The 23,269-nt window shown below is 47.0% G+C and overlaps 1 protein-coding gene across 3 annotated transcripts in view; it reads left to right on the top strand.

The window, feature by feature from the left end:
* The window catches only part of ANO2 (anoctamin 2), a 350,061-nt gene that overhangs the window by 254,773 nt on the left and 72,019 nt on the right, over positions 1-23,269 (top strand). For all 3 annotated transcript variants that reach the window (XM_087855561.1, XM_087855560.1, XM_045781339.2), the window contains one exon: positions 15,681-15,755. In XM_087855561.1, coding sequence (XP_087711687.1) covers positions 15,681-15,755 — 75 coding nt within the window. The remainder of the gene's footprint in view (positions 1-15,680; positions 15,756-23,269) is intronic.

Raw genomic sequence — 23,269 nt, 5'->3', positions numbered from 1 at the left:
CTCCCCAAGGAGCAGGGAGCCCTATGTGGGCCTCGATCCCAGGACACCAGGATCATGACCTGAGGTGAAGGCAGATGCTTCACCGACTGAGCCACCCAGGCACCCCAAACAAAGAGTTGTTATTAGGTCAGTTTCACAGACCACTGGAGGAAGAATGGCTCCCCCAGCGGAAGTACCATCTAGGAATCTTTTATTCTGTATTATCCACCATGGAAGTTGAGGCCAGTTGTGAAGAGTTAGCTCCCTGCAGAGCTAGGAGGCCCAGTCTGCACAGACCACCCTCACTTCTGATACAGATGGCAAGTCGGGGGTCTCCAATACCACCCTTACATCTAGTGACTTACTGGAAGGACTCACAAAATTCACTGAAAGCTGGCATCATTTATTTCAGGAAAGAACCCAGGTTGAAATCAGCCAAGGGACAAAGTGCATAGGGTGGTGTCCAAGAAAGTACCAAACACAGAACTTCCGGAGTCCTCTCCCCATATGGTCAGGACGGTGTCACTTTCTCAGCATCAGTGTGTGACAGTGCTCGCAGAGTATTGCCAATCAAGGCAATTCCCCAGATCGCATATTACCTGCATGGCTGACCTTTAGTCTCCAGGCTGTCTGGAGGTAGACCTGATGCCATGTGGCCCAAAGACCCCATCATAAATCATATTATTATGCTGTCTGGTGACCAAACCCCCAGACAGACAAAGACGCTCCCATCAGGCATGGCATTCTAAGCAGCCAAGGCAAAGGCCAGACCTCTTTTTGGTTAAGGTTAATCACTTACTACACAACCACCAAAGAGTCTTCATCTGCAGAAATATCAGTGGCCAGCTTTCGGGGGAGCTGGAAGCTTGGGGAGAAGAAAGGAGATGGACATAGTAATGAGCATAGTTCTGAAAATTGTTTTACTTTTTCAAGGTAAAATTTGGTAGTGAGGAATTTAAACAATTTTGTTTTTCCTTCTGGCTCCTGAATGGTCACTAAACAAATAAATCACAGAGCTGGGGCTAGAACCTGACTTCAGGAGTGCTTTCTCAACACAGACCAGTGGGGACAGTGAGCCCTCAACTCTAGGGCAGCCCAGGGAGCTGCTTGATGCTTTCCCCCCCACACACACTCAAGAAGGAGGGAAAAAAGAAGTCAACAGGGATGCTCCAAACAGGAGAATGTGAGGCTCTCTTTCCTTCCCTTTCGTCTCCCCTCCTTCTCTCCCAGCAGTATTTCTTGACAACATGGTGAATTGGTTGGGAAGAAGGGAGAGAAAGCAAGAGGGAGGAAGGAGACTCCTTGTTTCTATCAGGCATTTGTTGCTGTGGTACCTTTCTTCCAGGTTACCTGCCATTTTCAAGGGGTAGATTTCCCTCCCCTCCTCTGCCTCAATCTTCACTGTTTTTGAATCAGAAATAATCAAAATATAATGCATCATCCATAAATTCTGATCTGGCTCATGCAGGATCCTAGAGAGCCCTGGCTGCTCTTTGCCAGGGCCTAGAGGTGGAGGGGTGAGTGGTGGTGAGGTCAGGAGAGGCCAACCTGTCATTTTAAGCTGTGCATTTTGTTCCCTAAGTAGAAGGATGCCCTGTGCATGACCTGGGAGCCAACTCCAGCCACTCCTGGGGGTTAAGCATTTGGGATGACTTAAGCTCATTGGAAAAACAACAACAACAAAACAAGCCCAAACCCTTAGCCTGTGACACGGGAGGTGGCTGTGCCCTATGGTACAGAGCAGGGAGACTGCTTGGAGCAGCTGAGGCTGCAGATTTTCCGGGCAGTCATTGCCCAACAATGCAGTGAGTCAGGGCCTGGAGAGCAAGGAGGTGACGTGTGTTGACTCACTGGGTAGGGGATGGGGGGGGGGCAGGGATGTGAGGCAGGCTGCAGAGTGGAGGGGGTTCCCCCAGGTGGACACCGCACTGGGTCACCCTTGGCTTCTGGTTCTTGGCTGCAGGTGGGGAGAGGCAGGGCCCTGCCTCACTTTCTGAGGCAGTGAGTAAAATCTCTTCTGGGCACGGAGTGTGCATGTCTGGCTTGGTCCTGCCAGTCTGTCTCTTTTTCAGGGAGAGAACTATGAGCAGGATGGAAAAAGAAACTTGAGAAGTAAGTACAGATAGATCTTCTCCTTAATGCGGAAGCTGGGGATGGAGAGGCTGAACATTGAAAACACGGCCACTGTCCTGAGAGCCAGTAGTAGTGTCTGCAGTGGGTGGTCTGAGGCTAGAGTAACCAGGAAGATGGGTTCTTGCCCAGGGCCAGTAACAGTTTAAGGCTCAACATCAGGAGACAGAATGAGAAGGCTCCAGTGTATGTGCAGCCCCAATGTGCAGATCAAACCCCTCACTTCTGGGATGTCTAACAGTCCCTTCACCCTCTGTGTTTCATGGAGAGTCCCAGCAGCCCAGGGGAAGGAACAGAGGTGAAGGGCTGGTGGGAGAAGAACATCTTCAGGATGCAAGGGGGTGGATTGTTGATTGGCATAAGGTCAAATCATTATTTGCTGGCTGGAGAAAAAAATACCTTGCTGGGGTGCAGAAGTCCTGAGTTGTGATCCTAGGTCAGGTAAGGGGGTAAAGCAACTTTTGTCAAACTGCCATGGGACAGGTAGTTGGCCGCCAAAGAAGTTCCCATGGCCAGCTGGGTCTGTGAATGCTGGATTACGTGGAAATACCTCCGGTTTTCTCAGTCTGTGGGATGCATTGGCCTATTACATTTCCTAAGAGAGAGAGAGGTTGTGCACGTGGATCATCTGTGAGTACTTGGACAATCCAGTGTTTTGAAGAACACAGTATAAGGAATGCAGGAAAGATAAAAAGAACGCAGATTTGGAATTATCCAGATTTGGATTAAAACTCCAGCTCAGGGGCGCCTGGGTAGCGCAGTCGTTAAGCGTCTGCCTTCAGCTCAGGGCGTGATCCCGGCGTTCTGGGATCGAGTCCCACATCAGGCTCCTCCTCTGGGAGCCTGCTTCTTCCTCTCCTACTCCCCTGCTGTGTTCCCTCTCTCGCTGGCTGTCTCTCTGTCACATAAATAAATAAAATCTTAAAAAAAAAAAAAAAACTCCAGCTCAGTGACTTACTAATGTATTAGTGTAACCCTCGTCAAGTAACTATCTTCTTGGGTCCTAATTTCCTCAGGTGTGAAATAGGTCTAATAATTCCTGTCTCATAAAGTTATTGTGAGGAATAAGTGAGATCAGATATATAAAGAATCCCGAAAAGTGCCTGTAACATAGTAAGCACACAGTAAAGGATGGATGGATGGATGGATGGATGGATGGATGGATGGATGGATGGATGGATGGATGGATGAGTGGGTGGATCAATGGGTGGGTAGATGGGTGGGTGGGTGGATGGATGGATGGGTGAGTGGGTGGTTAGATGGGTGGATGGATAGGTGATTGGGTGGATAGATGGGTGGGTGGAAGTGTGGATGGATGGATGGATGGATGGATGGATGGATGGATGGATGGATGGATGGATGGATGGAAGAGTGGCTTGATAGATTGGTGGATGGATGGATGAGTGGGTGGATAGACGGGTAGGTGGATGGATAAGCAGATTGATAGATGGGTGGATGGATGGATGAGTGGGTGGATGGATGGGTGGTGGGTCGATGGGTGGGTGGATGGATGGATAGACTAGTCAGTCTTGGACCACTACCTTAGCTAAGCAGAGTCACTATTCTGGGGTACTCCTGGACCACAAAGCATGATGATATGTGTGTACATGTGTGTGCATGCACACATGTGTATATAAGCACTCATTCATGCATTCCCCTGAGTCTTTTCTGAACACAGAAAAGTTAGGAGTTCCTCCACCATGCTTCCACGGATTCCTGGTCATGGCCATGTCCCAGCAAGTACTCTACTGCACTGCAACTGTTTACGCATCTATCTCTGTTGTGACATTGAGAGTCTCAGAGCACAGCCCAGTCCCTGTGCACAAGAGATGCTCACAAAATCACTGTAAAAGGACTTATCAGCACCTCTTCTCAGTAGTCTGTCAGGTAGGGCTACCGTATCCGAGAGGCCTGACCCCAGCATCCTATTAATGTATTGTAACCTTTCTTGCATGTCAAAAATAAATCCTCCGGACTCAATACTGACTCGGGAGTCAGAGGGGCTGATGACAAGGTCTGTATATGGATGAGATGAGGGCTGGGTAGTATAGCAGTGCAGTGGGTTCTACTGATAGCATCTGGCCTCAGGGTCTTCCCTTCTTCACCAGGTAGCCTGGTGGTAGTCATCTGCAGCAGCTGCTGTGGGTCTGCTTGAATTCATGGAAGCCCAGCTTGCCCTCCCATGCTGGGACCTGCACACACAGTCCGCTCAGTAGCCCTTTCTGGGCAGAGCCTCATCCTGGGCCCTGTGTGGCAGTGACAGCAGAGAAACCTGGGCAGAGACGACCTGTGCCTCCAACCACAGAGCAACCATCCTTCACCTTCCTCCTCCATTCTGTCCCCTTTATAGATTTTTCTTCCACTCTTTTGCTCCACTCCCCTCTCTCTGCCAGAGCCTGGTGAGGCATGCCAAGGACACTGACTCCTGTTATGGTCCTGTGGCTCTGTCTGGGATATCCTCAGCCTAGCTGGACAAGGAGAGCACTGAACCCAAAGGAGAAACCTGCGTAGATGGGGCAGGATCTCCCCTCACCTACAGTCCATACAGAAGGAGACATCCCCGTATGGATTATTTCACTTTTAAATTTCAGAATGGGTTTCTGAAGAGTATGTGTTCTAGTGGCTTTGGGCGTGTCTGCAGGAGGTCCCCGGTGTTAGAGAGCACTGTTCTCCTGAAGTGTAATGGAGGACATCTCCCTTGCCCGGGGCCCCCAAGTTTGGGAAGATCAAAGGACTGCTTCTGCATGTCTTACCCCGGTTTCCTTGCTGGGGCTCCTTTCCATTTGTTTTGAGCCCTGTTTTTAATGAGGAGGAATAGCAACTAACCACTGTTGTCTACTAGTTAACAATATCTGAAACCAAACCAACAACATGGCAGGCTCAAGTTCACTGTCACCAAATACCATGATGAGAGTTAATTACAGTGTCTCTTTGCCAGTTCACTGTTGTTGCAAGTTCCTGAGCAATTGTTTCTCATGCAGTCCTAGTTACAGACTAGCACTAGTATACATGTATCCGTAACCGTCTAACTGGTGTAAGAGGAACAGCTCTGTCCCTGGGCTGAGGCCAGAGCAAATTGACATTATTACTAAAACAACGAACAAAGGGCCCTTACTGGGAAGAGTCAAGTTCATTATTTATTCATTTGCACGGGCAATCTTTCAAAGAGCGCACCCTTTAAATAAAAGTTACCAACACTTTTCTGAATGTCATTTTTTTTCCACACGGAGAAGGCTGTCCACCTCTGCTTTTGAATGGGGGGCAGTGAACGTCCCCTAATATGGTGCCTGTGACCCTGCTCTGTACATAGTGGGGAATTTTAAAGCCCAACAAATTCATAAAATGCAAAGTAAACTTTACAAATGAAGTCAGGTAATCAGCTGCTGTCTAGGTCTTCTCTAACATGTCAGACATGTGGCACGAAAATCAGACCAGGTCTCCGCTGCTGGCCTTCCAAGCATGGCTGAGGCCCAGCAGGTACTCTTACCTCTCTCTTGCCCTTCTTACTCCATGCGCTGCCAACACAATGTGGTGGTAGGTCTGAAATGTATCCCTGTACTCGAGTGTGATCGGTGCCTGCCCTGTCCCTGTAGTCAGCTTGTGGGACGGCGGGGAGGGTGGGGATGGGAGCCAGTTGGCAACTTGGCTGGGCCAGCAGTGCAGCTGACATGACAAATTCTGCGTGGACACTCTCCTCATGAGGGAATTGTCTCCAAGCTTCCCTCCACACTGTGAGCTCCTCTCCGAGACTCTGTTCACAGAGGGGCAAGGGAGGGGTGAGTCTTGAAGAACAGTATTTCCCAAAATGGGCTGATCTATGGCATCACCCATGAAGCATTTTCAAAAACAGATTGTTTCACCCCCAAGATTCTGAGAGTAGATCTGGAGCATGGCCAGGAATTGGTTCCCTGAGTGATTGTGATAATTGGCTAGGGTAGGAGCCAGTGACATTCCTGGGTGTCCCATTCCAGCCTCACCCCTGTACAGTGGCACCCGTCTTCTCTTTCGCCTGAGCATCTGTGGGGGACTGAGCCCCCAACTCTCTCCTGTCCAGTCTCCAGGGCTCAGGACCTGCTTCCCAGCCCCTGTCCGCCCCAGCACAGTGAGGTGTGGATACCCTCCGACAGCATCATCATGGTAATAGATACAGACAGGAATGCAGAGCCGTGTGTGTTTGGCAGGAAAAAAAGTAAGAATGACAACTACGGAGCCTGAAGAAAGCAAGAGTAAGGGGGGATTTCATGAGGAACTTCCCGTTTGTAAATGAATGTTCTGCAGATCAGTTCTGTATTCTGTGAGCTGGAACATAAGGAAAGGGTTCAAACTGAAGCTAGAAGCTTCTAGGTTGGACTAAGAGATAATAAATATGTGACCTAAAGGGACAAGACACACCAGGAGGAGCTAAGTGTGGCTGCAGGGTCTCTGTCACAGAGATCTTCCTGATTAGCACAGGATGGCTTAGGGCTTCCTTGTCTGGAGGCAGGAGGACGATCAGAACACAGCCAGGTATCAGTTGCCCGCGAACACTATTTCCTATAGTACTTTCCATGAGAAAAGCTGTCCTCATTGGCACATGCCTGTGGGACTTGCCCTTGACTATTTTTCTTAAAATCTTGAAAGGTCACCATGAACCTTTTGCATTTTCCCCTTAGGTCTCGGCACTGGTGTGTAACGTGAGGCAGTGGCACAACATTGTTCTGTGGGCCCCTCTTGTGTGGAACTAGATTTGACGCACTCAGAGACGAAATACTCAGGCCCAACCTTATGAGCACTGGGTGCTACCAAAATGCGGGAGGCTGTTGTTTACAGACTGAGAACGCACCCTCTGAGTCATACTTGCCCATGAGCTCCATGGGCCAGGCTGACCTCAGTGCTGGAGATCCAGTGCGGAATTAGACACAGAGTCTGCCTGCCCCCACGGAGCTTATGTTTTCCTTAAAGAGACAGAGAGGAAATAAACAAGAGAACTTTGACAGTGAAAAGAGTTGTGATTGAGAATGGTAAGGGCCAGTGGAGGGACTGGGCGTTGGGACAGATCTCATGGCGGGGGGGCGGTGCCAGTACTGAGAACGGAAGGGTGTGCAGAGGGCCCAGCTGGGTGAAGAGGTGGGAGAGGAGTCTGACAAAGGTCCTGGGGTGGAAATCAGTTTGTGTGTTCAGTGGACAGGAAGGAAGCCAATGGACCGGAGCAAAGGAAGCAAGGGATTGAATGGTAAGACATGAAGGAGCCAGAGCCCAGATCACGTCAGCCTTGGAGTCTGGCACAGGGCACATGGATTCTCAGTCCACGGTCATTCAGCTTAAGGCTTTGGTGATGTTCTAGTGAGCGTATGTGTTAAGGATTCATGTGTAGTACTAGTGGAGGGCGCTGATGGCTTGAGCCCGGACTACTCCTTTTACAGGCAGGGAGGCCTGCAGAGGGACAGGAGAGAAGGGTGTCCCCTTGAGAGACTGAGTGGGGAGGGGTGTCTCCAGTCTGAAACCAGGCAGGGCACCCAGTGGAACAGTGGGGACTGGGGTCAGGGAGGGAGAGGAGCTCAGCCCAGTACTGGAACCCAGGAAGGCCAAGGCAGCCGCTCAGGAAACAGAGAAAGTGAAGCAGTAAGCTGTCTGGGGAGCCCGAGGGGTCAGAGTAAGCAGGCTGGACCTCGGAACGGGAGACAGGGAGCCAGAGTCTGTTTTTCTATGTCTGCTGGGAAAACCGAGCAGTGGGAGGATTAAAGAATGTTTTCCATTTTAGCCACAAATTATACTGCATTCAGCCCTGGGCTTCAGGCATGCTTGTAGACTTAGGTGCTGTGCCACGTGACTGCCTCATGCTCCTTTGCCAAGACTTTCCTCCTCGATGGAGGCCCTGTCTCTGAAAGTCTTTCCCTATCTCTAGAATCCGTAGATGGCTCTGGCCTTAGTCATGGGCAAGTCCACGGGGCTGAGGGTCATGAGCTGTGGGCTCAGCCCAAGAGGCTGTGTGTGCTTGGGCTGTGGGCACTAAGACCAGTCTTAGGGCCCTCAGGCTCAGTGAAAGGAGGGACATGCACTCCAAAGCTGGCCTCACTCTTCTGGACAGGCCATGAAGGCTTCCTGGACAAGGAACTATTTTAGAAGAGAGAACTAAAGAGAGAGAAGATGGTAAGGTTGGTGGGATCTCTGTTCCTAAAGTAGATGTTTTTGAGAGTTCTTGAGGGCTTGCCCAACAGAGGGAGCACTGAGCAGCCATGTGTGAGGCCAGAGTGGCATCAGAATGGCAGAACGAGACCACACGGGAGGCTTGTGTAGCTTTGGAACAGGAAGAGTGGCCCCTGAGTCTGTGCTGTGGGAAGCATTGCCCAAAGTGAACTGGGGTTTCTTTGTTACTTTGACAAGGAAATTTCGCCTAATGTGTTCCAGCCAGAGCCAAGGTCCCTGGGAGACGAAGCCATAGTAATGGTGGTAATGCTATCAGGTAATAAGTACTGGGTTCGAGCTGGGTGCCAGGCACAAACCCAGGCAGATTCCCAGGTGTTGCCTCATTTCATCTTCACAGAAGCAGTCTTGCATAGCTGCCCGTATTTTCAGTCCCAGGTTTCGGGATGAGGGAATTGAGGGGTAAAGAAGCTGGTCACATGCCTGCAATCACATCGTAAGTGTGCAAGCTGGGAATCAGACCCAGGCGGCTGCCTCCAGACTCACCTGCCTTGCACAATTCTTGGGAACACCACTGGCTTTCCTAGCCAGGCTGGTGGGAGGCCCAGCTCTAGCAAGGAAGAAGCAAAGGGGGATGAGAAAGAAGATAAATGAGCAAAGAATTTTTTTTCCTCTCAAATGCAACTTTATGGCCCCATTTTACAGATTGCAGGCCCCCAGCCCTGGGCCTCACTATCTTTTTTCTCATTATTTTTTCAGTGTGTATCTAGAGGGCTCCAGAAATTCACAACAGAACTCCTATCAGTTTCTGGCTTTCATTTATGTAGTGAAAAGGAGACCGAATCCCATTTCTGCCTCTAACATACACTGTCCTGTGAGTGGTGGAATTTAGGACGTGGGCTGCCTCAACTATTACTGTCCACCTAAACCTGGGCTGAGATGTCCCCCTCACAATGATGCACCAATGGGTCAGCTGATGAAAGTGAGTAAAGCTCCTTAACCCTGAGACCTACAGCCACACAGGACCAGGTTGTCACCCCTCCTGTCCTAGAGCCTGGGAGTCCCTGGGTTTTCTTGGGTCCTCACCTCTGACAGTGCCCCAGGGACACTCCAATGGAAAAGTATCTTGCACTTCTTCTCATCACCCCTCTCTGCCTCATGGTTCACCCCTTCTCAACCCACCATCCTCCATGTCTCCCGTGTATTAATGTCTCCCGCAACCAGCTGTGTCAAATCATGGTGTATCAGAGGCATCGAGCACAGGGACCTCAGGAGTGGCACTTGGTCAACTTGGAGAGCTTGCATTCTTGACAATGACACTGGAATAAACTACTGCTCTTTGACATTATTCAGACACAGTTGAACCTGGGTTAAGACTCTTCTTTAGAGTTCCACCTAACCCCCCTTTTCAGTCAATCTCCCAGTCCTACTCTTGCATGGGCCCCCTGCCTGGGCCAGCTCCCATAAGTCATGACATTTAACCAGTCCTCATTTACCGAAGTCCTTGGAAATACATAGTTCCCCCGGATGATTTCCCTCTGAAACCCCATCCAAGCACTGCCAACCCTCTGCATCCTCAGTTCTCAATGGTATTGCCCCTGACCAGAGTAGGGGTTTGGATTCAGTCACCACTATGTCGAGAGAAGACCTCCATCTATTATGATGGCTGGATCCCTTGTCTCAGGAATTCAAAGCAAAGTGTCCCTAAAGGCAGGACTGAGGGAGGAACCATCAATCTTTCTCCCACCTAGCATTGGCCTCACTGAATTCTAAGTGTCGAGGCCGTGCCCTCCTTGCCTCCTTGCACAGAGAGGGACCCAGGTGAGGCTGGTTAGGTGTGTCCACGAACCTGATGGGAGACACATTGATTGCAAAACATTTACTCAGCTTACACGACGTACCTGCTGCTGTGCTTAAACACCAGGTGCATGCACAAGTAGGGTTTGGCCTCTGGCCTCCTGGAGCTGGCGGCCCCTGAGCAGGAGAGACAAGGACATCAGCAGGTGGAGCAGAAGGTAATGAGACTGACGCTCAGGGCCTGAACTGTGGCATCAGGAGTAGAAAGGAAAGGAGGAGCAGACAAAGAGAATGTTTACGGAGCTGGATTCTGTAGGACTTGGGGCAGCTCGAACTGAGTGTTGGGGAGGAAATAGCCCAAGCAAATGCCTTAGTCTCAGGTTTTCTCTGCTCAAAGGGTTATGGTTCAGTTCGCTGAGTCAGGGGATGTAAAAGAAGAAGAAGGTTTCTGGAGCAAGATGATTCTTCTGGGACATTTTGAGCTTGGGACATTCCACTGAGCCTGTGCCCTTGAGTTCCCTGCCCAAAGCCCATAATTTCAGTCTAATTATGAGGAAAACTTCAGCTAAGCCTATATTAAGGAATATTCTGTAAAATACTTGACCAGTACTCAAAACAAGGTCATCAACAGCAAGGAAGTCTGAGAAACTGTCATAATCTAGAGAAGCCGAAGGAGATATGATTAATAATGTGGGCTCTTGTGTGGGACTCTGGAACAGAAAAAGGATGTAAATCCAAATAAAGTATAAACTAGGTAATAATAATGTACAATATGGGCTCATTGGTTGTGAAAAATATACCCATATTAATAGGGTAATAGGGGAAACTGAGTATATATACCTAGACTCTCTGTACCATCTTTGAAGCTTTTCTATGACTCTAAAGCCCTTCTAAAATAAAAAGTTTATTTAAAGAGAAGAAAGAAAGTAGAGGAAGAAATGCTCATACGTTACTGGTGCAAATGCAGAATGGCACAGTCATTTTGGAAAACGGTCTGGCAGTCGCTTATAAAATCAAACATAGACTTACCCTATGACTTAGCAGCTCCACAACTTGGTATTTAACTAAGTGAAATGAAAACCAGTGCTCACACTGAAAGCAGTACACGAAGACTTACCATGGCTTTATTCGTAATCACAAGAAACGGAAAACAGCCCAGACATCTCTTGGTAAAGGGACCGTGGCATGTCCCTACAATGAAGTGTTACTTGGCAATGAGAAGGAACAAGTCCCCGAGAGGGCCACACGGATGAATCTCCACTGCATTGTGATAAGTGAAGGAAGTCAGATGCAAAAGGCTCCACACTGTCTGAGTTTACTTACGTGGCATTCTGGGAAAGGCAAAACTCAAGGCACAAACGGCAGGTCATGGCAGGAGCTGGAGATTGGGGGGACGGACTCCAAAGGGACATGGGGAATATTGAGTGAATTGGAGTTGTTCCTTGTCCTTGATTGTGGCTGTGACTACATGCCAGTGTATGTTCATCACAACTCCCAGAACAGTGTGCTAATAAGGTGAATTTTGCTGTAGGTAAATTGTACCTTGATTAAAAATTGAAAAAAATAAAATAACTCAGGGATGATTGGCCGCTTTTCAAAACTGCTCTCCACGGGGTTTGTTTAAATAGTATTCTCACCTGCTGTACGTTCACTGCTCCCATTACCAACTGCTCAGTCTGCCAAAAGGGCACTTTGGTAGCATTACGTGAATTTTGCTGTGCTGTTTGCTATTTGGAGACTTGGAAGTGGGAGCCGTAGTCCAGGGACGAAGACCCAAGACAGCAGAGACAAAGAAACAAACACAGACGACAGCTAGGCTTGTATCTTAATGGGGGCGTTTGCTAAGTGCTTCCTAATCACCTGCTTTTGATACAATCATGAAGCTGATGAGATCTTACTTTTGTACGACGCCTTACAGCTTACAAAGCTCTCACAGCCGTTCACTTGTGATCCACACAATGCCTCTGTCACTTAGGTGGGACAAGTGTTGTCACGGCCAGTGTTAAAGGGAGATGGAGGGGGCACCTGGGTGGCTCTGTCCATTGAGAATCTGACTCTTGGTTTCCGCTCAGGTCATGATCTCAGGGTCATGGGTTCAAGCCCCACATCAGGCTCCACGTTCAGTGCAGAGTCTGCTTGAGATTCTTCCTTTCCTTCTCCCTCTGCCCGCTCCTGCCCCTGCCACTTGTGCGTGTGCTCTTTTTTAAAAATATTTATATTTATCTGCTATATTTATATTTTGTATATCTATTTTTATGTATACTATGTATATATTTGTATTTATCTACTATAAAGGAGATGAACCTGAGATTCTAGGAATTTTCTGAGGTCACTTGACTAGGAGGTAATAGAGACAAGAGTTAAACTCAGGGATATTCAACGTGCAAGCCTACTTCTCTGTCTCCACCCCATGCGCTGGCAATGGGACTTCCCTGCATAGTGTATTTAAATTAATGGCATTTGCCATGCATCTTCACCTCTTTAATGTGCCAGTGAGTGTAGAGTTTTCGTTAGTTTCCACCATCAGAGCTGGTTATTATACATAAAGCCTGCTTTACTCACTGTCATCTTTACTAGTAGCTTTGGGGTCTTGGAAGCAGTCTGCAGTCTTTGTGTTTCTCTCAGCCCTTGTGTTTGTATAGCGTCTGAATGTATGAGAGCTGTGTGTATGTTGGAAGCTGTGACTTCCAGAAAAACAACAACAACAACAAAACTCATCAGGGTAAACATGAGAGGGAAGGTGATTTTTCAACAACACCAGAACATCTACATCAAAATGAGTCTTTTTCTCTCAGAGAGCTGCTTTGAGAGGATATCCAATTCAGTTGCTTTTTAGTCATCTCAGTTTTATGCAAAGTAGTAACACCATGTTCCTTACCAGATTAGCTCTGAAAATCCTTCTCGTTGATTCCTTGGCGGGTCTCTGAGCTCCTTCTGGGCAGGACTGAGCCTTCTCCCCTCAGGGTCCTCAGGCATCCAGAGCATGGCCCTCATGGGTGCTCAGACTGTGTCTCTGGAGTGGAACTGAACCAGAACTCCTTCTCTAGGACAGAGTTGTCACTACAGGGTGGAGGCTGGTCCACAGATACCTTATCCCTCTTGACCTTTGACCTGAAGAGCATGGACAACCACTAGACAGGAAGCCTTAGCCCAGACTATCTCAGAGGCCTGACTTTGCCCATGGGTTTATTAGTCACTCTGTATAATTGTACTTCTTTCTTTGAGCCCATTTCACCTTGGCCATATTTCCTGCTCCTTGACTTGTGCTTCCCTTTCCACCATTTCTTCCAGGACTGTCCACTTCTGCCCTGGGGGCCCTTCCGAGCCTCATATCACCCTCACTGACTGGCTTTTTCTCACCCCTTCCCTCACGTCATGGGCTGAGCATAGGTTTTTCCACGCCTTCTTGCCCTGTTCCTTACTCAGAAGCCCCACTGGGGAGGAACTGGTAACCAGTGGAACCTCTAACTGGGCTTTTCCTGGATCACCACTGGTATTTCAGAGCACCCCTGGTTTGCTGGAACTAAAGGCAGAACCTCTCATCTCTAGGTCAGAGAGCAGGAAAAGAGAGAATCTCTAGGTCAGAGAGCAGGAAAAGAGAGAATCATCGAAACCTCTCCTGCACCAAGGGGGCCTCAGGAAGAGCCTGCCATGCTCTGCCATGTTTCCATCCAGAGTTCCTATTGAGTGTTATCATCTACCACTCACCCTCAGTTTTCCTCATCAAAGTCTTGGAGGAAAATGTCACCAGTGTGAGAAACTAAGAATTAACACTGGAGGAGATAAGTAAAAGAATGCTATTCCCTCTTAACGTTGACTTCACTTAAAATATGAATGAGCCTTATTCCAGTCCTAACAGAAAGGAGTTTATATGCTCCCACCTATTCAGAATGGCTGCGACCTATAGTTACCTGTTCTCACTATGTGATGGAAAGTCTGCTGGTCTCGGAGTCTAGAGCCTGGATTCTGTCACGCTGTCTATGCAAGCTGAGTATCATTTGCTTATGTCATCTGGGAATGACAGTGCTAACCACTGAATGGCTTCTGCCCTAACACTCACTCGCACCCCCATTACTGATCCAGCTCAGCCCTGTGCTCAGGTCCAGCGTGCAGAGAGAAAGACCCAGCCTTCCTTTCTCAAGTTGCCCACAGGCTCACTCTCCAGATAACCCTCTCTCTCGAAGGGCAAGTGGTTCCTGAAGCGTTTTGGTGTGGGTGTGCCTTCCGCCTCATTAGACTGTGGGCCCCCTAGGATGGTGATCATATCCACTTTCTTCTCTCTCCCCACCATGCACGGCTGGCTTTTAGAAAGAAGTCTTTCGGGCCAGGAGGGCTCTTAGCCTACAGTACAAGCTCTCAAAGGCTAGATGGCACTGTTGCTAGAGCCAAATCAGGTGTGTTGGGAAAGAAGTGGGAGGAGGGAAGAGAAACCAGAGCAGGAGGGCCTGGACTGTTGACTTTCTGAGTTTGACTCAGACTTGTTACAGAGATGCATGAGGACTCCTGCCAGCATGGCTTCAGTGGGTCTTCACCACAACCTTTGTAGTAGACAGGACACTGCACCAATTCTAACTTTATGGAAAACCAGCTCAGAGAAATCAAGTGCCTGGGCTCAAGTTAAATGGCAGCTCATGAGCAAGGATTTCTGCCATCGTGGCTTGTTGGCATTGCCCTGCCAGGGCGGGCCCCTGGAGTTCGCCCAAGGAGGACTGTGGTTGGTGGCATGGCTGTCCCAGGACAGTGGCTTGTGTGAACTGGACCCAGTCTGAGCAGAAAAGATAGGGTTTGCAGACAGACTGACTGCAAGGCATCAGCCTAACCTCTGCCTCAAAATGTTTACTTTTGTGACCAGGGGAGAATACAGTCGTTCTGGAGGAAACAAATGATAACACATACAGGTTCTTTGCAGAACAGCAATTGTAGGTAATTGGTACGCTCGCTAGGATCTAAGGTGAATGGTTGATGTTTCATTTAAATAATGACTTATCTTGGGGCGCCTGGGTGGCTCAGTCGTTAAGCGTCTGCCTTCGGCTTAGGGCGTGATCCCAGCGTTATGGGATCGAGCCCTACATCAGGCTCCTCCACTGGGAGCCTGCTTCTTCCTCTCCCACTCCCCCTGCCTGTGTTCCCTCTCTCGCTGGCTGTCTCTCTCTCTGTCAAATAAATAAATAAAATCTTTAATAAAAAATTTTATGAAAAAAAAAAAGAATGACTTATCTTGACATGCTGCTCTGTGGTTGGGTTCTATCTGTCGTTTGTCCATTGCGTCATTATGTTCACATATTTCTCATTAAAATGAAACAAAGCAAATAAAACCATGCTGTGCAGTAGGCAGGATGGGTGTCATGAATGTGCCCTTTTTACAGATGAAGAAATAGAGGGTCAGAAATGATCACACGGCTGACCACTGAAACTTCAGCTCAGTATGAGGCTGGAATCAATTCTTGTCCTCTTTTTACCATACTTTTTCCAGGCTATGCAGAAATCACAAAATTAGGTGGGCTGTTGTGGATATGAAGCGTAGGGCATCAGAGAACACCTATTTAGAGTAATGAATGATTAAGGATACGCAAATTTGTGCCAGTTTGAGACGAAATCGATACGTCTGTTGTTTTTGCCATCTGATTGTTTGTATTCTCCTGTTTCCCCAGGATGATGAAGATAAGCTGACCTGGAAAGATCGTTTCCCGGGTTACTTGGTGAACTTCACCTCCATCTTGTTCATGGTAATTTTCCTGATGGAACTCCTGCCTATGACTTATGCATGTAGTTCCGTCGAGCAAATGCTGTGGGTGTGTTATTCAGGTATGCCATGGGGATAGCAAGGGGCTAGTAAAGATGAAGCCACAGTCCTCTCTAAACAGGGAGGATCTTCCCTGATGGTGAGGCTGCTGTGGGTGTCAGTCACCGGAAGAAGCAAAGGTGATTCCCTCAGCCCCGGGATGGCTACAGAAGGGGGTTCTGTCTTCCCAGAGAGAAGAGGCTAGGGAGGTTCTATCTTCCCAGGCTTGAGCACAGGCATTTGAAGTTGGAACTTCTGGGGTTGGGCTGTGAGGTGGTGCCTTCCGCGTTGAGACAAGCCAAGACCTTGGAAGAGGTAACCCAGGTAAGGTGGTCGCAGAATGGTGGTTCAGGCCGCGGGCTGGCTCTCCCTGAGGGTTTATGGAATAGAACAGACCTCACCCAGCATGGGCTTTGTGTGAGCCTGATTCTTTAGCTCCCCTGTAGTTGTTGTGTTTATTTCCCTATGTTCTCCCCTTAGAGTTTGGAAGACCCACGTGGGTCTCAGCTGTGTCAGGGAAGATGAGGAGTGAGTCTGTGATTTCTGTCCAAGTCAGATCAATAAAGTGGTAGTACGTCATTCTTTGGGAGCCAGGATGGGTGAGGTAGCAGTGAGTGGAGCAAGAAGACCCGGGAAGGTGAAACTCAGAGGACTAAGCTCGGGTCCCTGAGACCCCAGCCCTCCCTTTATGGGTAGATTGCGTCTAGTATCCAAGACTGGAACTTCTGTTTTACAAAGGAGAGTTGTGTCCTTACAGCATTTCTAAGCAGGGCTACACATTAGTTGTAGGGTTGGGTGAGGATTGCTTATTCTGGACTGAAATCATAATCATTTTCTGGACCTACCTGCCAGCGTTACCTCTGGCCCTGACCTGAGGTTATTATTGCTGTTATGATCATTGAGGACAGGATCCACGTCTTAGTCTCAGAAATTTAAAAAGAGAAGGAATCCTAGGCACTGTCTATTTCAGCGCCTCATTTCACAGATGAAGCACAGAGGTGATGGGTGCCTTGCCAAAACTGAGCAATCTGCATTCCTTACCTTCTCATTGCTTAACAAGAGCAAGGCATGCAGAATTTATTCAAGAATATGTGGTGAATCACAATGTGTTAAGCTGGAATGATGTAAAGTTTAATTTAGCATTTCAAAGCCTCCCACAATGTGCATATTGTTGTCAAAGAGTTTATTCATTCATTCAAGAAATATTTAAGGTGGGGGACGGGGGGGGGGGGGGGGGGGGTGCCCAGCTGGCTCATTCACTGCAGTGTGTGACTCTTGATTTCTGGGTCATGAGTTCAAGTTCCACGTTGGGTGCAGCGATTACTTAATATAAAATCTTTTATTTTTTTTTATTTTTTATTATGTTATGATAGTCACCGTACAGTACATCATTAGTTTTTGATGTAGTGTTCCATGATTCATTGTTTGCGTATAACACCCAGTGCTCCATGCAAGACGTGCCCACCTTAATACCCATCACCGGCCTGTCATAATCCCCAACCCCTCTCCCCTCTGAAGCCCTCAGTTTGTTTCCCAGAGTCCATAGTCTTTTAAAAGAAAATTTAAAAATATATTTAATGGGTGCCAACTATACGCTTGACAGTGTTCTTAGGCATTGGGGATAGAGTAGAAAATAAAATAATCTCTCCTTAAGGAGTTTACAGATAGCAAATACGTACATAAATAAGGAAACTGATAAGTAAAATAGACTTCTATCTCCAGTAGCAGTAGGTTAGGATATTTGTAGCATCCTATCTTGCTGAAAATAAGAAATATTGGATGAATATATTTTTCATTTTTAAAGCCTTGAGGGGCTAATAGGTTAGTAAAGAATACTAGGATATTACTAATACAGATCCATCTAAGGGAAACGGAACCAAGGAGACAAATACCTGGGCATTAATACTGTTTTTGCCTTGAGGACATTTTCCCATCTAGGCAAACTTGGGCTTTGGTTTTTGGTGGTTGTATGAGGCAAAGAGGGTAGAAATTGGGGTGTGGCTGGCTCAAAGTGGAGATGCTAACAGGAAGTTCTCACCAAGTTAAATTGGAATTCCACAGACTTACACTTTCAGAATAAAGATGAAGTAGAACTAAACCCACCCCCTCCCCACTTATGGGACTGCTGAGAACAGTGTTCTGGCTCTAAATAGAGCAGGGAGAATCAGGGAAACAAAACCCCGTCCCTGAGAAGTGGCCATGGACGGTCCCCATCCTGGACTTCCAGCCCGGTTTGTCACTTGAGAGGACCAGGGAAGCTTGGCTGTGAACTTGGCCAGGGCAAGTCGTGCTTCCAGGTGCCCGGCAGAAGCAAGCACACATTCTCTCTGTGGGAAGGCAGATTTACACCAGTCCTCAAAAAATCCTCCCTCAAGAATTTTTCGAGGGGCGCCTGGGTGGCTCAGTCGTTAAGCGTCTGCCTTCTGCTCAGGGCGTGATCCCGGTGTTCCAGGATTGAGCCCCACATCGGGCTCCTCTGTTGGGAGCCTGCTTCTTCCTCTCCCACTCCCCTGCTTATGTTCCCTCTCTCTCTGGCTGTCTCTATCTCTGTCGAATAAATAAATAAAATCTTAAAAAAAAAAAGTTTTCACGGGCAAGGAGGAGAATGCAGTTAAAAATAATCAATTATACAAGAAGCTAAAGTACAGTGAAAGAAAACCAGTGCGGAAAGACGGCAAAGACTAAAGACACTGGAAATATCAGTCACAGGTTAAAACATCCAGTTTCAAAATATCTGCAAAAAATAAGAAACTATTTTGAAGATTTTATGTATTATTTGTCAGAGAGAGAAAGCACATGCACCAGCAGGAGGAGCAGCAGGCAGAGGGAGAAGCAGGCTCCAAGCAAGGAGCCCAGTGTGGCACTGGATGCCAGGACCCTGGGATCATGACCTGAGCCGAAGGCAGATGCTTAACTGACTGAGCCACCCAGGTGTCCCAAAAATAAAGTATTTTAAAAATGACCCTAAAGATCTGAAAACTAGTCAATAAATCTTCTAGAAATGAATGTCAATGAATGTGAATATGTAATATATAATAATATATGTGGATATATAAATATACATATGTATAATATTGTATACACACACACACACACACACACACACACACACACACACACCCCAGGGATGGGTTTAGCAACAAATTAGACATAGCTGAAGAGATCATTCGTGAACTGCAGTTCAGGTTAGAAAAAATTATCATAATGTAGCACAGGGAGGCAAAAGACTGAAAATTCCAAAGAGACATTAATAGAGTGAGAAGATTTCACATGTATTTATTTGCACTACTGGGAAAAGAGGTGAGAATAGTAATGAATGAGATACACTGACTGGTGGTCTCCTAGTCGGCTAGTTCCGCTAACAGAATTCCAATTCAGAGATTGAAGTATCCTGGCAAAATTCAAGCAGGAAAAATAGAAAGAACTCTATCTCTGTGAAATCATAGAATATATATGACACGAGAAACATCTCACATGCAGTCAGAAATCAAAACACAAATTACCTTTAATGAAGAGACTGTTCGATTGGCCACTGATTTCACATAGTGGTTGGAAATCAGAATACGGTGATGTGTTTATCTTCATATGCTGAAGAGAAAACAATTGCTAACCTAGAATTCTATACCCAAGAAAAATATAATGTAGAAGTATTAATATAAAATAAAGATATTTATAGCCAAACAAAAGCTGAGAGTTTTCAACCAACTGAATCTTTCACTAAAGGAAATCCTAAGAATGTTCTTTGGATGTGATCCCATATGGAAAACCATATTTTTAAGAAGGAATGAAGAACAAAGTAGTAAATATATGGGAAAACCTATGTGATCTTTGACTGTAAACAATGATGATGGTATCTCATAGGGTTAAAAATAAGGTAGAGGGGTGCCTGGCTGGCTCAGTCAGTAGAGCATAGGACTCTTGATCTTGGGATTGTGAGTTTGAGCCCCACATTGGGTGTGGAGCCTACTTAAAATAAAAAATAAATAAAAAAATAAGGTAGAATTACAGTATACACACTAATAATAGCATATAAGTTGGATAGGCAGTAATGAAACAATAACATTGTAAAGTCTTTATATTTCCTCCCTGATAATTTATATGGAAGCACAAAAACTAAGAATAGTCAAGACACTCTTGGAGCACCTGGGTGGCTCACTCAGTTATGCGTCCAACTCTTGATTTCAGCTCAGGTCATGATCTCAGGGTTCTGGGATCAGGCCGTAGCAGGTTCTGTGCTCAGCAAGGAGTCTCCTTGAGGATTCTCTCTCCCCTTCTCCCCACCCACCCCTTCTCTCTCAAATAAATAAATAAATCTTTAAAAAAAGAAAAAAGAATAGTCAAGACACTCCTGAAGAGACATAAAGAGGGCTCAGGTGCTCTACCAAGTGGAAGCTTACTGTAAGACAGTAAGAAGTATGACAGTGTGATATTGTTGCAGGGATATAATTAGACCAGTGGAACAAAACCAAAAGCCAGGAATCAGATCCACGCAAGTAGCACCGCATATACTTGGAGAAAACATGGCTCCCCGAGAATTTCATCATAGGATGCAGAACAGAGAGAAGTCCAGCAGGACTCTAAGGTTCTTATCCCGAGTAATCAAAAGCTGGAATTCTCCCTTCCCGGGATAGGGAGGAATGCCTTCATGATGGATATAAATTTCCAGTTCAAAGGAGACCGAGTCAGATGGTGTTGATGGTATTTAAAGCCATGAGATTGTACAAGGTCACCAGGGAAGTGAGGGCAGGTAGAGGGAAGTCCAAGAGTTGAGTTCCAAGACACTGCCATCTTCAAGGGTGGGAGCATGAGGAGGATCCAAAAACCAAGAACAAAAATAAGAGCCAGGGGAGCGTGGGGAGTCCTGGAATCCAAGAAAGAATTGCAGGGGGAGGGCAGTCAATTACGTCAGCTGCTGGTGATAGGTCAGGTGAGGAGAGAATGGAGGAGAGAAGCTTGTCTGCTGTCTGAGAGAGGAACTGGTATCGTCAGTATCACTGTCAACGACAAATAGGATACTGCATCACCACTCACAGATGCGGGCATACCTTTGTTTTACTGTGCTTCATTTTATTGCACTTTGCTGGTATTACATTTTTTACAAATTGAAGGTTTGTGGTAACCCTGCATTGAGCAAATCTATTGGCGTCATTTTTCCAGAGGGTTTGCTTACTTCTTGCCTCTGTGTCATAGTTTGGCAATTCTTTTTTTTTTTTTTTTTTTTAAGATTTGCGTATTTATTTGATAGAGAACATACATGCATACGAGCAAGCATACAAGCAGGGGAGGGCAGAGGGAGAGGAAGAGAATCTCAAGCAGACTCCCACTGAGCAGGGAGCCTAATGTGGGGCTTGATCCTATGACCCTGCAATCATGACCTGAGCCGAAACTGGGAGTCAGACACTGAACCGACTGAACCACCCAGGGACGCCTAGCTTGGCAGTTCTTACATTATTTCATACTGTTTCATTGTTATTACATTTGTTACGGTGCTCTGTGATCAGTAATTACAGCTGACTGAAAGCTCAGATGGTAGCGGTTAGCATTTTTTAGCAATAAAGTATTTTTTTTAAGACTTTATTTATTTATGTGACAGAGATAGAGACAGCCAGAGAGAGAGGGAACACAAGCAGGGGGAGTAGGAGAGGAAGAAGCAGGCTCATAGCGGAGGAGCCTGATGTGGGGCTCGATCCCATAATGCCAGGATCACGCCCTGAGCTGAAGGCAGACGCTTAACCGCTGTGCCACCCAGGCGCCCCTGCAATAAAGTATTTTTTAGTTAAGGTATGTGCATTGGGTTTTTTTAGACACAGTGCACACTTAGTAGACTACAGTATAGTGTAAACATAGCTTTTATATGCACTGTAAGACCACAAAATTCATTTGACTTTCTTCATTGCAATATTTGCTTTATTGTGGTGGTATGGAACCTGCAATACTCTTGAGGTCTGCCTGTTCTGAAAACTGGCTCGGTGGTAGGTCACCTGCCCAAGGTTCTACTTTTTTTTTTTTTTTTTTTTTTAAATTCCATGGAGACCTCCTAACTTGACTGGAGGGTGCAGAAAATTTTTTGTGTTCTTTAAGAATAACATATGATTATTTCTTTGTTCATCTTCCCTTTCCTAACCCCACCCACCTCCACATCTTGATACAAATGGGAGATTCTGTGTCAGAACCAAGAACTAATTGCTACATCTCACTGTGCCTGGGGTCCCCCACCTGTAATCAGCCAGCACTGAGCACTGGACTGGTTGACCAGGAGCTAGGAAGATAGTGGTAGGGATGGGTTGGAGCCCCTTTAAAAATCACCCTTCTAGGGGCACCTGGGTGGCTCAGTGGGTTAAGTGTCTGCCATCAGCTCAGGTCATGATTCCAGGGTCCTGGGATCGAGCCTCACATGGGGCTTCCTACTCAGTGGAGAGTCTGCTTCTCTTTCTCCTGTTCCCCCTGCTTGTGTGCTCGCTCTCTCTCTCTTTGTCAAATAAATAAATAAAATCTTAAAAAAAAAGATCACCCCTTTTCAGTCAGGTACTCTTAGGTTAACTGAGATAAGGATTAATAGCACTCCATTTACTTCAAAAGTATTACAGGTTGGACAATAAATTATATAGTTTCCTATCTATTAGATTTTTAAAAATCTTTATTTTGTGCTAATTTTTCCTCTTTTTTTTTTTCATTTAAAAAAAAGTCTCAGTCTTCTAAAGAGAAGGGCTTGGCCCTGCCCTAGAACAAGGTGGGGAGAGGGAGATAAACAGTCATGGTGGTATCTATAAGCAAGTGGGATTTCCTTACAGAATTAGGGTAAGCCAAAGGCACCCACTGCAACACACGTGAGTACTGAATATCCTCCCCCCCCTTCACCCACTGTGACTATGTCTTGGCAAAAGATGCCGAGGCCCTGGCCATGGGCAGGGTTTTAGGGACGCCAGTCTGCCAGACCAGCGGGGATATTTTTCATGGGTTGGTGAGAACAAAAGAACGGCCCAGTGCTGTGTTCCTCTTCCCCATGAGCAGGGTGGGGCGGGGGCAAAGGGAGAGAGAAAATCCCAAGCACAGTCCCTGCTGAGCGTGGAGTCCAACTCGGGGCTCAACCCCACAACCCTGGGATCAGGACCTGAGCTGAAATCAAGAGTTGGATGCTCAACCGACTGAGCCACCCAGGCACCCCTTTCTTTCCTTTTTGAATTAAACTTGCTTTGTTTTCTTTATATGTGGGAGGAGATTATCAAAAGCAGTGTCCTTGCTCTAAGCGAGGTGCCTAGGAAGCTAGGTGCTTCCCTCCCACATGCCCAAGACAGTCATCTACTTCAACTTGTGAATTGGGAACCAGCCATCAGAAACTCTGCTCCTGTGCCTGGCTTGTTGCAAGGGGCCCCTAATTGTGCCCTACAGATCATCAGCCGACTCATCTTTTTAGAATCTAGATCAATCATGGCACTTCTCTGCTCAAAATTCCCTTAA

This window comes from Ursus americanus, chromosome 25 (genome assembly GCF_024610735.1).
Source record: "Ursus americanus isolate L20-20 chromosome 25, mUrsAme1.1.p, whole genome shotgun sequence".
Taxonomy (NCBI): domain Eukaryota; kingdom Metazoa; phylum Chordata; class Mammalia; order Carnivora; family Ursidae; genus Ursus; species Ursus americanus.
The sequence above is the reverse complement of the archived record's forward strand: the minus strand, read 5'-3'. Positions and strand labels throughout refer to the sequence as shown.